Source organism: Triturus cristatus, chromosome 11, assembly GCF_964204655.1.
Source record: "Triturus cristatus chromosome 11, aTriCri1.1, whole genome shotgun sequence".
In the NCBI taxonomy this organism is placed as follows: domain Eukaryota; kingdom Metazoa; phylum Chordata; class Amphibia; order Caudata; family Salamandridae; genus Triturus; species Triturus cristatus.
Window position 1 is genome coordinate 422,366,133 of NC_140594.1, and position 15,032 is coordinate 422,381,164.

Here is a 15,032-nt window from a genome sequence, read left to right on the forward strand (position 1 = left end):
TCATTAGTCTCAGCTGGTTTCTTGAACCCCAGTGTGGTGGAGTGAGAATGTGAGGGAGTTGAAAGGTAATGAGAGGAATCCCCAATTATACTGTCCCAGTGGGAGTATGACAGAGCAAGGAGTCAACAGCAACACGGACATGTGAGGTTGCATCGGGCGGCCAGCTAATTAGCAGGAGAGCGGCTCATTGGTATGTGAGAGACATCCAAAGTACCAGCTCCCCCCCCCCCCCCCCCTTCATCTCCAGCCCAAAAGAATAAGGCCTTCTCCCGACTGCCGAGCCCATTCCAGAATGACTGCTGGGTGCAGAGCCAATACCTGGGAGATGCGCCAGTGAAGTGCAGCAAGGCCAGCAGATCTGGTGGTATAAGACCAGCCACAGAAGGCAGAGCCACATGAATAGCAGCACCCCTAGCCACCATTAATCAATCAATGATTTTTGTGTGCACTGTTGTTCAATCAATCACTGAGGGATTTCAAGAGCTTTTGATTCAGTCCATAACGCTGAGGGCAAATCAATGATTTTGTGTGTGCACTGTTGTTCAATCAATCATTGAGGGAATCCTAGAGCTTTAGATTTAGTCCATAACTCTAAGGACAATGGTTGGCAGAGGCAGGCAAGGAGCGTTGATATTAACGTGTAGGGCGCCTCCTGGTAGATTTGTGCTGTTTCGGCAGTGTTCGAGGCCTCATCTCCCAATACCGCAGCTGCGTGCCTCAGCACAGACCAAGGGCTAGCAGAAGGTAGGCATCCCTCCAGCCTCCACAGGAAGGTTTCTATAAGTTACTTTTTCATAATATTTATTAAAAATGATATATAAATCTGACTCCACCATTGGATGTTTCTTTTAATAACAATTAAAAAAAGTGGTATATTTTTCTAAAAGTTAGCAGTATACGTTTTTTAATCTGTACTCTGAGTTTTTATATAGGACAGTTAGACCTGTCACAGGGAATGTAGCTTTTAGGGCCTTGTCACTGTATTGGGATCATTAATTTGCAACATGTTCCACTTTTAAATACCATGCACCTTACCTAATTGTCTACGAGGCCTACATAGGGGTGACTTGCTAATATTTAAAAGGGAGGTTTTTACCTCTCAGAAATGGTAATCTTAACAGATTGCACTGCAGAAGTCAGTATATAATGGTAGGTCTAAAGCCATGCTTTCCTTGTCACATTAGTGGATGGCCAATCTTTGCTGCAGTCCAAAGCTAACATTTAACTTAATAATCCATGGCACTGTTGCAGTAGCTACACCATATAATATGGTCTTATAGGAAAGTACAAAACACCAATCAGGGATTAACCAATTTCTACATGTTTTAGGGGTCACAGCACATACACTGGGCACCGCACTGCAGTGCCCCGTGTACAAAGCGTGAAAACCAGCAAGAAAATGGGGATGACCATGCAAAAAAGGCACTTTCTCACAAAGAGTTTATGTTATAATGCATTTGTGAATAATTATGTACATTATTTTGATAATTTTAGTCATAGATCTAAAAGCACTGCATCAAAGTGACCTGGTATGTGTAGTAAAATTGCAAACTGTGAAATTAGACTAGAGCTCTAATTCCAGCATTTCTACGCAGTGACATTGTATTATCTTGTTCAAACCAAACGCTCTCTCAGCAGATACGATAACTGATGAAGAGAATCCTGAGAATTTAAAAACAGAAAAGAGCATTTGCTAGAATGTTTTTTGAACAACAATTAACTGGCCTTTGCCTGATCTATGAATTCGGTGACAGACTACTAGTGGTGAAGTTCTGAAAGAAGGTGTATGGATGTTATTGTAGCACCTTTCTCGGATGGCAACATTACGGCAAACTCAACATTACAGTTAAAGTATGTACTTCACACCTGGTTCTATCTGGACACTGTTGTGATTGTGCTACCATACACCGCATTCCCTTCTTGTCCACCCCTCCCACAAGAGTCTTAATCTTCTATGGGCAGCAAGGAAGTTGGACAGAACAGTGGACCACGTCAGAACCGGATTAGTGACATAAGGTAAGCAAGGGACAAGTTACGTTTACACTATGCAGGAAAAGCAAATATGTGTTTGTCACAATGCCTTTCTAAGTCCCCCCCTGTGGGTTTCTTTCATCTGCTGGTGTTTGTCACCGTTGTCCAACCTACTTCACCTGCCAGTGTCTGCCACCAAAGGTCTTCTCCCAGTCATACTGAGTCCTACTGGTGGTGTCAGAAATTCTGCTCCATGTAATTCATAGCTCCAGCTGTAGGTCTTGGGGACCCTTTTCTGCTAAAAATCCTCTACTAGGGTCTGGCACCTATAACCCCTGTTACACATCCAAGAGTCAGAATGGAATTGGTAGAGGGCAGTGAGCATGCTGTAATTGCTGAGTGCCAAAAACAAGCAACCTATTGGTGAAAAAGCAATTCTCTGGATCATTATACTTATCCAGTACCATCTTGGTGAACACTTTTTTAAACACACCTGAAATCTTTCTAATTCGCCGGTGACAGTAGATTGTGCATGGCCCATTGGTGTATGGCATCGTTCAATACACTGATGAACCTGCTGCATCGATGCGCCTTGAATCTCACAGCACTCAGCACTGCAACGGAACATCTTCCCCTGTGATAAACAATTAAATAATGTGATTCTCATCAACTGAAGTATGATTGATACGCACAAAACATGACTCTTAGAGTAAAGTGACATTTTAATACAAAGAGGGCTCTAAGTTTAGACTTGCCATCACAAGTTGTGGGTATGTTTAGTTTTCCACAGGATGGGCAAGTATGGCTTTACAGATTTATAGAGAAGGACACTAATAAAAATGAAAGGTAAAAAATCCTAAAGCTCAGTAAGCAGAGTTTATTAACTAAGCAGAAGATGACGAACACAGAGTCAAGTAACTGATCAGAAGGGAAGCAATGACTGCCGTTTTGCCTTCTTTCACCTACAGGCAGTGGTGGTCAAATAATCTACACAACCAATTGTGAGGGAGGGGAATGAAAAGAGTACACAGTACAACAATGCATCACAATAAATAGGATGAAGTAAAGTCCAGTTTGAGGTCATTTATAAAACAGAAATTACTTCCTATTAACATCTACTAACAAGCATTGGTGTTGCTAATATTAACGCAGTGCCAATAGCTCAAACTTTCACTAATACGAGATCAATTGCATTCCAAATGGATCGCTGCACTCACGCTTTAGCCTTAAACAACTTAAGCTAAAGCGCGGGTTCCGCGATTGCTTCAAAAGTAAAGAAATATAAAAAATAAATATAAATGTTTCTATTACTTTACACTTGAAGTAATTGTGGCACCCACGCTTTAGCTTAAGATGTTTAAAGCTAAAGCACAGGTTCCACGATTGTAACAAAAGTAAAGAAATAAATTAAGAAAATAGCGGGTGAACGCTTTTTTTCTTTTTTATTTGTTTACATTTGTTACAATGGCGGCAACCGAGCTTATGCTTTAAACATCTTAAGCTAAAGTGCGGGTGTCGTGATTGCTTTCAAAGTAAAGATATGGGGAAAAAAATTGCATTTTTATTTTCTATTTATTTACTTTTGAAGCAATCACGGCACCTGCGCTTTAGCTTAAGAAATTTAAAGCTAAAGTGTGGGTGCCGTCATCGTATGAAAAGTATATAAAATAGAAAAAAAAGGCATGCAGCCGCTTCGGTGATCATAATTAACAAAAAAAAAAAAAGAAGAATAGCACGGCCGCCATTATTAGTGCTGAGGCGTGCCGTGCTGCTTCCATTTTTTTTTTTTGAAAAGCGTTGCAGGAGAGCAGTCATTTAAGAGAGAAAGGCATTTAAGAAAATAGTGTTCAAGACAATAATTAAAACGTACCAAGTAGCAACACATGTAACAAGGGTTGTCCTCATGGGAGGCTACAAGAAGAGAAAAGGCGGCACTGAGGAGGGACTACTAAGCCTATTGACCATTGAAAAGCCACCATTTACAAAAGACAGTGACAGGAGCCAATTAAAAAGATGGGCGGAAAGTGGGCAGAGCATCATGCCCATATCATGAATACAGCACGTTTTGAAGAGACAGCGCAAGCGCTGCCTAGACAAGACCCAAAAACATACTTAAAAGGGTTAATGTCACAATACATCTCAAAAACCTTGATGAAATCTCCAAACAACGCAACATTCTAGAATACTTATTACTGGTGATTGTTTGAAATGCAGGACTGGAAAGGGGAAGGGCAAGATGTGGAGTCAGTGGATATAGGTGAGAAGGGACTAGTAGGTAGTACAGGGAAGGTGTACCAGTTATAGAATACGAAGGGGTGTTAGGATATGGAGGAAGGGTGTGAAGATGGACATTCCTGCACCACCAGCAGTCAGGGGGTTAGGCACCTCTCCAGGATACTGAAGCCCTTGTCGTTGCTGATACCGGCTATCTCGCTCGCCTGCTAGGCCAGGAAAGCGACAGCAGCGGTCTCCTCTAGGACCCCGTTCCCCACCTCACCGAGTAGAACATGTGAAACTCGGCCATGGTGAGGACGACTGGCTTTGGCACTACAGGTGGGGTAAGGCGCCTGACAGATAAGATACCCCAGATGGAGAGCAGGGGAAACACGAGACTGTTCATCCGGCCTTAGCCGCCAACATAGAAAATGGACTTGCCTTGGTTGCTGTCCCCCACTGATGACTGATCACAAAGCGGCCATTGTTGAAACAAGTCATAAAAAGTGTGCACAAGTGTCAGCTGTAGAAGGCTGTTGAAATATTTCTACAACAGGCAACATATTATTTGTATTATAAAGAAAAAAAGCAAGGAACTATGAATAAGCCTCTCGCTTTGTAGCAGATTAGATCCTGCAGCCGTCAGTAAACTTATCCCACTGGGCAGCCGAGCGCTGTGTAAGTTTTCAGCCAATGCAATAAGAAAATAACATGGTGACACAGTCAAACCAACTTTATCTATCAATGACCAGCCACATTCTGAAAGTACTATGAGGCCACAGAAATGGTAGTAACGCATTATTCACATGTACAATATATACCATAGCATTGTACCACAATAATGCATCTGTACGTGATATTTAAATATTGTGATGTGCTAAAATACCCGTATAAAGCAACCCTCTGTTCCAGAGCTGTACTGTCTGAAATGATTTTTATGGTGGCCCGATTATAATTTTGCATGCGTCTTTCAGTAGGAAATGTGAGGAGAAAAGCGTAACATTTTATTAGCAACCATAGTGGCAACAATACGTGCTTCTAATAGGATTGTGTCATATTGCGGCATTAGCGCAACATGCATGTGAAGGTTATTTGCCTCCATTTAGATTAGCAACCATGGAAACCTTTCTCAACCCAACAGTGCTGCATTGGAGTTTGCAATGTGGATGGGTGGGAACGAGCGGGAAGAGTGGTTGCAATGCAGAATAATGTTTTCTAGGGGATGGCTGGCAAGAGCAGGGCACAGGTGGCATCTATCTTATAGAATTCTGAAACAGAGAATATGTGTACACCTGCCAGGTCTTGAGCATCTGCAGATGCTGACAAAACGGTTACTTAAAAGGAATCTGCTCTGTGCCTAAAAGATGGATAAACTAATACAAAGCAAGTGTCACAGGAGTTTAGACAGCCATTTCGAGTTCAATAAATGATGTGCCAGACTATTGTAGCAACAAAATGGGTGGTAGAGGCACTCCGAATTTGTTTCAGAAACAAAGTTTTACTCGTTTAACACTTCTTCTCAATGGCGTGCTGTGGAGTGGATTCCAACAGTCATGGATTCCTGACACTTCAAACCTTCAATGCTAGGACCAGTAGGGCCCTAGTCTCCACGCACAGTTGCGTTCAGGACAATGCCTTGAAATAATTCTCAAAACTGTAGTTCATACTTAATCCAGCATTTGTAGTGAATGAATTAAATCAATGTCTCAGTGATTAAAGCAATTTATTCATTGCAAAAATATTCGTTAGTTAAATCTTCATTCAATCCTTCATATAAATCCAAATTACGCTCTTACAAGAAGTTCACTTTTTGTGAATGCCCAATGCATTTCGAGCCAGCCGGCTCTTCATCAGGGGCTACGTATCTAAAGAAATAAATAATGCATATTTACACATTGACCATTACAATGATGGCAAAAACATCAGTTTGCAAATACATGATCAAACTCAGAAATTCATAACAACATTCCATACTGAAACAACTAAGTGAATAAGTTGAGTGACCGCATAATGACCCAAAATGACCATCACCACGAATGTTTAAATAAAGTTGTGTAGACGGTGAAAGAAGCCGAAAAAACTCAGAGAGACTGTTACCTTGTTGGGCAATAAACAACCGCTTTTCAAAACGAATGGATCAACCTGAAAACAGAACACACTAGAATGTCGTCTCTGAACGTAGAGAAAGAAACTGGCAAGAGAAATGAAGAGAAAATTCAAAATGAGAAATCTTACCGACACAGTACAACGTGGTCGATTCAATGAAAGGAACCTGTTCGACTGCTGGCTCAAAAAATCACCAGGTGAAAATCATGGCGGTATGTTGGGAGCATGCGCTTAAATCAGAGCATGTTTAGACATAAAAAAGGTGACTGAACAACGATACCTTACTCAAAATGGGAGGAACTATCTCAAAAAAAGTGACTAATGATACATGGACTATCATCAAAGGTAAAACTGGTTCCACTATAAAAATAAACGACATGACAAAGCGCAAAAGCCTGAATCAAAGTGGAGGTAATACTCGCGTGCATACTGTGCTACTGAAAAAAAATTTTTAAACAAGGTGGCTGGATGAATGGTGCCGCCATCTTGAAAGAGAGCGAAAAATGAACCTGGACATGAGAAAAATGGTGAAAAATTTAAAAACGTTAAAAAATAGTCGGAATGACCGGAAAAAATAAAACGTGTGTTGGTGAGGGTCACTGGTCAGGGTAATCTAACCCAAGAAGAAAGGTTGATCACATAGGTATATATGAATATGCAGTCCTATCCTGATACAAAAAAACCTTTGACACAAATACATCATAAATAACAAGCATAGTCTATTTTGTCATTAATGCCTTTCTCCATTAAGGTGTCCAAACGCTTAATCCAATAGGTTTCCCTCTGTAGGAGACTTCTGGTCAGATCTGTATCTTGACGTTGCTCTACTCTTTCTAGGACAGAGAATCTGAGTTGGGCGATACTGTGCTTCTCTTCATTCCAATGCATGGCCAAGCTGCTGTGTTTGTTGAGTGTTCTGATTGTACTTTTGTGCTCAGAAATCCGGGTTTTAATTTTTCTTTCGGTTTTGCCCACATACAACTTGCCACATGGACATTTGATGTAGTAGATGAGTTTATTTGAATTGCAATCAGAATTATGGTGAAGTCTGATGATTTCTCCAGTACATGGATGGTTTAATGTATTGCCGGTTATAACGTTATTGCAATGAATGCAGTTATGACATTTACTCATTCCTTTGTGGGCAATGTTCCCTTGCTTAATGGGAGTATTGATGATTTCTTTGATGTTTTTTGCACGTTTATAAGCAAACATTGGGGGATCTTTAAAAATGTTGTGAAAGTCAGGCTCATTCTGTAACAATTCCCATCTTTTGACGATGATGTTCTTCACTTTACCGGATGCTGTGGAGAATTTTGATACAAAGACTTGTCTGTTTTCGTGGTCTACTTGTTAAGAGACTCTCTCTATTGAATTTGGATGCGCGTTGTTTAGCTGATTCAATCACTTCTGTAGGGTAACCCCTGGCAAGATACATCTGCTGTTGGAGTGATAAGTTCTTCTCCGTATCCTCTGCAGTAGAGCATATCCGTTTTATCCGCAAAAATTGGGACAATGGTAAGTTGTGTTTTAAGCTATTAGGATGGAAACTTTGGAAATGGAGCGCGCTATTCACATCTGTTTGCTTTTTGAAAACCTACGTTTTTATGTAACCCGCTTCTTTGGTAAGGATGACATCAAGGAAAGATATTTTAGTCTGGTCAATTGCATGGGTGAACTGAATGTGTTCATCTATTTGATTTAGTTGTTCAATTTTACTTTCCAACATTTCCTGAGTGTTAATCCAGAGAATAAGAATATCATCAATGAATCTGCAATATAACAATAAATTTCCAGTCCATCCGGTATCTTTGTAGATGTAGTCTGATTCGAATTTGGCCATGAAAGTGTTGGCATATGCCGGCGCCCCGGCAAAGCCCATGGATGTGCCTTGCTGCTGCAAATAAAAATCATTGTTCCAGTGAAAATAACTGTGATGCAAACAAAAATGTAAAAGTTCCAAAATGAACACTTTATCTGCTCTGAGCGAAGATTGGCGCAGTAGAGCCCATTCTACTGCCTCCATGCCAGCTGAGTGAGGAATCGAGGTATATAAAGACTTGACATCTATAGTGCAAAAAATGATGTCTTCCATGAACTTTATTTTCTGTAGCTTAAGTAAAAAGTCTGTCGTGTCTTTGATATACGAGGGCCATTCTTGAACCAACGGTTGTAGGAAATAATCAATATAGTGTCCCAAGGGCTCGAAGATGGTTCCACAACCCGTTACTATGGGCCGCATCGGTGGGTTAAACAAGTTCTTGTGGATCTTTGGCAACATGTACAGGGTGGGTTTCCTTGGATACTCTACTGTCAGAAATTTTTTGGTGGTTTCACTGATCCATCCCATTTCCAAAGCATGATCAAGAATGCTTCCAAGCGTTTCCTTAAGCTCAAATATAGGATCTTGATCCAATTTCAGATAAGTTTGAATGTCTGATACGTGTTCTTGTACTGCATTGATGTAAAATGAGCGATCCATAAGAACAATTGCGCCTCCTTTATCTGCTTTTTGAATCTGTATTTCTGTATCCTTCTGATGGATCAGTGAAACCACCAAAAAATTTCAGACAGTAGAGTAACCAGACGGCTATCAATTGGAGTCTTTTTTGCTTTGCCTGGGCTTTGGAGACTACTTTGCTAGCCTCTATGTACAGCAGGTGCTGTCCACATTGGTGGATCCTCTCTTCATTGGAAACTTGGTGCATCAGGGCAGTCCTTCTTCCAGCCCAGTCGAGACTGGAGTTCTGGGTGCCAGGGGTACCCTATTTGTGCTCAGAAAATGCCCTAGGGTAGGATGCGGTTGGCAGCAAATGGGCTACCAGGTTCTCTCTCTCCTGATTACCACTTCCTGGGAAGTGTGGCATCTGGCTATCCCAAAATGCACCATTTGCTAACACCGAACATGGCAGTCCCCCTCTTTCGGTGTCCAAAGCTCCCTAGATGGGTGGCTACCAACATGCCCCTGGAAAACCAGTATGACAACTGGCTTCCCCTTCCCTGTCCCTTGTGCCAGCCTGTCTACCAAAACAATAGAGCAGAACTCAAAAGTGTTTCCCATTTGCCCTTTATAGGCGACTTCTCCTTTGAAGCACAGCTTTTGGGCCAACACCGGTGTGGTTTCCTGCAGGAGGTAAGTAACAACTCTCTCTTGAGCAGGTCCCTATTGTCTCCTGTCCTGGGAGTCACTGGCACATCTCCCCAGAAGGGAAGAAAGCTATCTGCAGGACAGATCTCGTGTACAACAGTAAGCATGTCCTTGAAATCTTGGGCAATTTAAAGTGGCACCTTCTAATGTTGCACTTTGCCCACCAGTGACGTTAAATTAGATTTAACCATTAAATCAGATTTAACACTGATTATTTTAATACCCTATAGTTCCAACTTTAGTAGTCCCATTCAGAAGTTAGAAGGGTTGAGATGTCAGCCTGTAACTCTGTAGTTGCCAATGGGGCTACTAGACTTTCAACACAGTAAAACCGACAATTTAGTGATTTTTTTCTGCTGAAACATGTAAAAGTACTTGTTCCACTCTTTAGTAAGAAGCACCTTGCCTTGGGGCTTGTTAGGCCCACCTTAGGAGTTAATATATATTAAACAAGCATTGGCATAGCCAATAGGTCTCGCCTTTGGGACCTTATAAGTGTTTAGCCATGCAACAGTTGCATAACTAAATACTTATAAGGTCCCAAAAGCGAGACCTATTGGCTATGCAAAGCGGCCGCGAAAGTGAAAGTGATCGCGATCACGATCAAACATCAAAGCGGCCGTGAAACCGAAATTAATCGCGGTAAAGCGCGGCGCGCGCGCTCGCGCACATGCACTGTAGCTCTAGGCTGGCCTGGTAGCACTTTTTGGAGCCCTCTCAATAAGTCTCGCCAGACCAGCGCATGCACTGGGTCAGGCGAGACCTAAAAAGGAGGTTTGGGATTGCCATTACCTTAAATGGCAAAGTTGAATTCGTAGTTTAAAACTGTCTTTCCAGTCTTCAGTGGGAGACTGGGAGACATATTTTACCTAGTCCCACTTGGAGTGGCACTACAAGTGCTGCTGTCCCTGTGGGACATTAACTTACAGGCCCCATGCACCCCTGGTACCATATACTAGGAGCTTACAAGTAAGTTAGGCTAAGCAACTTGGGGACACGCCAATTAAACATGCACCATTTTAAGGGTCAGGGCACATGCTCATGGCACTTCAGAGTCATTACGCAGGTACCTATTTGTCAAAATGAGGGCAAAAAGTGGGGATAAACCAGCAAAAAAGCCATTTTCCTTCCACTAGCGTCCAAAACATGATCTGGCTGATCAACTATTTTACAAGTCTAACACTTATGCTAGCTGCAGGTGTATAAACAATTTTTCAGCTACACCTTGGTAGAGCAATTCTGGATAGTCCTCTCTAGAATTCATAAAGAAAGGCCCCTACCACTTGAGCTTGAAGAATGAAGTGAATTATCTTTCGGAGACATGCAAGAGAAAGATGATGGAGTTAACCAACTAGCGTAAGTTTTGAACGGAAGTTGGTTGTCAAGATGTATCCCTCAGAGGTCTTGACCTTTGGTACTGGAAAAGAATGTTGCCAACAAGATGGGTGAAGGAACCAATTAAGCATGTATTATTTAGCTAGTCAGAATTCCTAATAAGCAAGATGTCTTCTTGCTGCTGTGGCACTGGAGCCAGCTACATTGCATCTGTGTAAGGTTCTGTGAAAGAGGATTGTCAGCCTCCAAGGCAAAGTTTATATTTATATGTGTAACTTGTTCAAATGTGTATATAACATTCAATAATGCAAAAACCTTTATGTCTAGGGTGAGGGCTCAAATGAAATGCAGCGAGCTGTAAGCTGAGCTTGCAATAGTGGTAGTGATTCTAGGACAAAAACATGTACCCGTTTGCAAAATGTAACAATTTGAGGCCATTTATTAAGCTACCAGAATATTCACTCATTGAATGCAAATATATGAAGAAACAAGAAAGCAAGATTGGTGATTGTTTGCTTTCAAAATGAAATGTACACATAAAAACAATGCAAACTGACAAAAAATGTTTACTAAACTATTGCACAACTTTAAATGCCATTTCAGGAGTATGATTTAGTAAAACATTTTTGATGAATGCCAATATTTAAATAAAAATAAATAAATAAAAAAAGATAAGATTAATAGTAGGGAATCTATCTGTGTAAAACCATTACGACCACCACTATGGGCAACATAAAAATAAATTAGAGTCTTTTATTCTTAAAGAAAGTTGCAAAAGTACACCCTCAGGCAGTGCTTAATTTGAGCCGGTGTTTTTAGGGGCTCGGCTACGGCACTTAATTGCCGGCACAAGCACTTGGGACAGCTGCTCATTTAAATATGCGTAGAAAAACGGTTATTACTACAAGTTTAATACAAGCAATACCTGCCACCCAAACCATTCTTAACGCTTGGCAGCCTCGAACAGTGTGACTTGTCATACTTGTAGCAATGTGATGGTTAGTAGTTGTGTACGTTGTGTTATTGGCAGTGTGTGGAGCAAACTGTGGTGGTCTTATTAGGCGGGCCCGGCACTTATTTGTTTACAAATTAAGAACTGCCCTCAGGTATATTCCCTTGCATTGGTACGAATTTACGACTTTCAGGAATTCACAAAAGTTCACATAAGTGAGTGTCGAAAATGTACTCTTAGTAAACCTTTTTTATTTCCGTTTTTACAAATAAATATAAGACTTATTTTCTTATGCGAAAATATGGTAAGTAATTGCAAATTCACTTTTCCTACACCTTCTGTTTTCCCTACCTGGTAAAAGTTTTACTTCTGCCCTGGTCAGGATTACATTTCTAACATTTACAAATGTGGGAAGAAATTGGAGATGATATAGTGAATACTCTTAATTGTGTACGTTTGTGGGTGTGCACAGACTGACACGGGATTCTAGCCCTGGAGCTACTGCTTCCAGTCTACGTCCAGATTCTGTATGCTCACTTATAGAAGGTCGCAAAATCAGAGATTTGCTAGAATCCAAACCCTGTCATAGCCAAAGAGGCAATTATCAATGGAAATGCTGCCATCATTTGTGACCTCAATGAATGGCACAAAAGGCACAATCGGATTTTGTTACAGCACAAAGGCAGAACATATTTTATAAAATCCAATAAGTGGATTATTTTTCACACCACAAGAATATATATTTTATAAAACTTAAAAGCTCTACAAATACTAATGTAATTTCAACAACCATACGACTGTCAGATTCCACATTGATCTAGGCGTTGCCTTCAAAGTTTTGCTCTAACTATCGAAAATATACAGTAGAGGCTGCAGAGGAGACATGTTACACTTGTGGTAATTCACATCTAGCAGTGTGGTGGGATAGCATAATCCCATTTTGACTGTAGTAGAGCAGTGTACAAGGAAACACTCAATTGAGGGTTGTTCCACTTAACTAACAGAAGCAGCATAGTTAGGTCCCCTCCATTAAAATGAGACCAGGGACTTTTAACTGGGAGGTCTCAGCGCGAGGTCTGTGATGAATGAAACCACGACTGGTGTGGGTCACCTTGAAGTCATACTAGACGGTTCTAAAAGAGCAATTACCTTCCAGTTACCGACCTATTTGTTGCAATCTCATCAGAGTGATGGCAGCTAGTTGGGGATTTCCCAACTGTAGGTCCGTAAATGAATCGCATCGTGCAACCACTCCCAACACAAATGTAAACTGTTAGTAGCTGCTCTGTATGAAAGTTATAACTACACATGGAGAAAAGTAGCATGCCTTGCCCCTTCAGGCTAGTGACTGTGTCGGCGGCACAGTAATAAATCCTTGTGGATTCTCGTGTGGGAGAAGACCTGTGAATGTTGTACCTCAAAAACATACCTATAAATTAAATCAGTAGGTTGGTTGCTTATATTTCCCCTGTTTGTTTGGGGTTGGTCTCTCCATTCGTGAGGAACCCCGGTCCTGGCAAATGTATGACTCTGTTGCCCCCAATACTCCCTCCCCCCCCCCCGCTCCTCCAATCCATTCCTGCAAGACAGCGTCCACGCCAGATTAACAAACATAGTCGTTGCCATCTTTTGATTAAAAAATCCCAGGCAATGAAATAATTAATATGCTACACGTAACACTCTTCGATCGGGTTAGCACTGCGCTTTGATGACATAAACGAAAACAGATGGGCATTTTAGGGGGTGGAATAACGCAGAATGCTGCCTGTGGGAAGGAGTATCCTGTTTGGTGACTGGCACATAATATCCGAAGGGCGAGGGGAATGGATATTATTAATAGGTCGTATATAGCAAGGCGGCGTAATGTTGTCTTCACGTCCCTTACCTGCATAACCCGAATGTTCTCTCTTTCCAGCCCCTCCACCATGGCATCCACCGCCTTCTGCAGCCGAAGCTGCTGCTCCTCTACACCGGCCATGCTCTCAGTGTCCCACGCTCAAGATACTGCAACAGATTCCCTTACCAAGGACAGCAGCAGACCAGAAAAGACACCACTACGATATCTGTAGGCGCCATATTGGAACGGAGCTTTTCCCGCAAGTAACACACCAGTAAAAATGCAAGTTTAGACTTTAAAGTAAATACCAAAAAAATATAAATATCTGAGGTTCTATAAGGTCTCGTAGAGAAGATGATGTTACAAATAGTTGGACGATTTCATTAAACATGACTGTATAATTGAAACAGAAAACAAATAATTTTCGTTTAGTCTAGAAATGAAATATTCAGGGCATCTGCCCGTGAAATAATTATATATGATTTTTTTTTCTAACTCTCTTTGCATTGAATGGGAAATATGCATAATCCAAGATGGCGAATACGGGCAACTCACTACAATCCTATTTGGTCTTTGGCACTGAAAGAGGACTGGCATGCTTCGATAACTGAATGTTCAACGGATTACTACTTTTTATTGGAATAACTGAACGTAATGGTACAGAGCAAACGTTTTAGAAACCCAATACAATTAACCATGTGCAACAATGCATTCTGTTTTCAGTTAGATCAATAACAAATATCAAATCGTCCGTACTGCTTTTTGATTTTATATTGGACTATATGCGTAACACTTGTATTTGAGTGGAATGCTGGATACATGTTTTCTACATCACAGCAGACGCGAACGTGGAGACCATGTAGGTGTAAGGGTCATCTCCAACCTTTCGTTCGTAATGTCAACCCGGAAAATATATTTTACAGGAACTCTTTAAAGTATATGAAATATTCAGCTCAGTGCTTGCTGCTAAGTGGGATAAAGTAATGTCTATGGTCAATTAGAATAACGGAACCTTCACACATCTCGTACGGACAATCATGTATGGGATGATGTTATCAAAGTCCATTCTAGCAAATCTCCCCACCATCTCTCCCTCCAACCAATGCCTTCTCAGGACCATAAACTTTAAACAAAATATCTCAGTGTGGACAACCTATTGAAGTAGCCAGCTAAGTAGACTATGATAATCAGAATGCCATAAGGAACCCGCAGAGGTGCTCAAAGCTGGCAGCTTACTGAAAAACATAAACTGTGTGCCTCTCCCTCACACTTCTTCATCCATCACACTGCTAAGTGCCGCATCCCATAACACGATAACTGCACTTTGGTGGTCACCGTACACAACATGGAAACACTTCCCACCTAGGACCAAAGCAAAGGACCCACTTCCAGCCACACACAGTGCATGGTTTAGCTTGCTACCAACGTAGGCAAGCACTTCAGCACCCCACATAATGGTAGTAAGCGCT

The 15,032-nt window shown here is 41.3% G+C and overlaps 1 protein-coding gene across 1 annotated transcript in view; it reads right to left on the reverse strand.

Annotated features, from left to right (window-relative positions):
* The window catches only part of TIMCC (TIM double twin CX3C motif chaperone), a 34,808-nt gene extending 21,006 nt beyond the window's left edge, over nt 1-13,802 (reverse strand). The window contains exons 1-2 of the mRNA XM_085636226.1: nt 13,612-13,802; nt 2,465-2,605 (exon numbers count right to left, since the gene is read on the reverse strand). Coding sequence (XP_085492352.1) covers nt 2,465-2,605; nt 13,612-13,704 — 234 coding nt within the window. The 5' untranslated portion in view covers nt 13,705-13,802. The remainder of the gene's footprint in view (nt 1-2,464; nt 2,606-13,611) is intronic.
* Nucleotides 13,803-15,032: the final 1,230 nt, after the last annotated feature.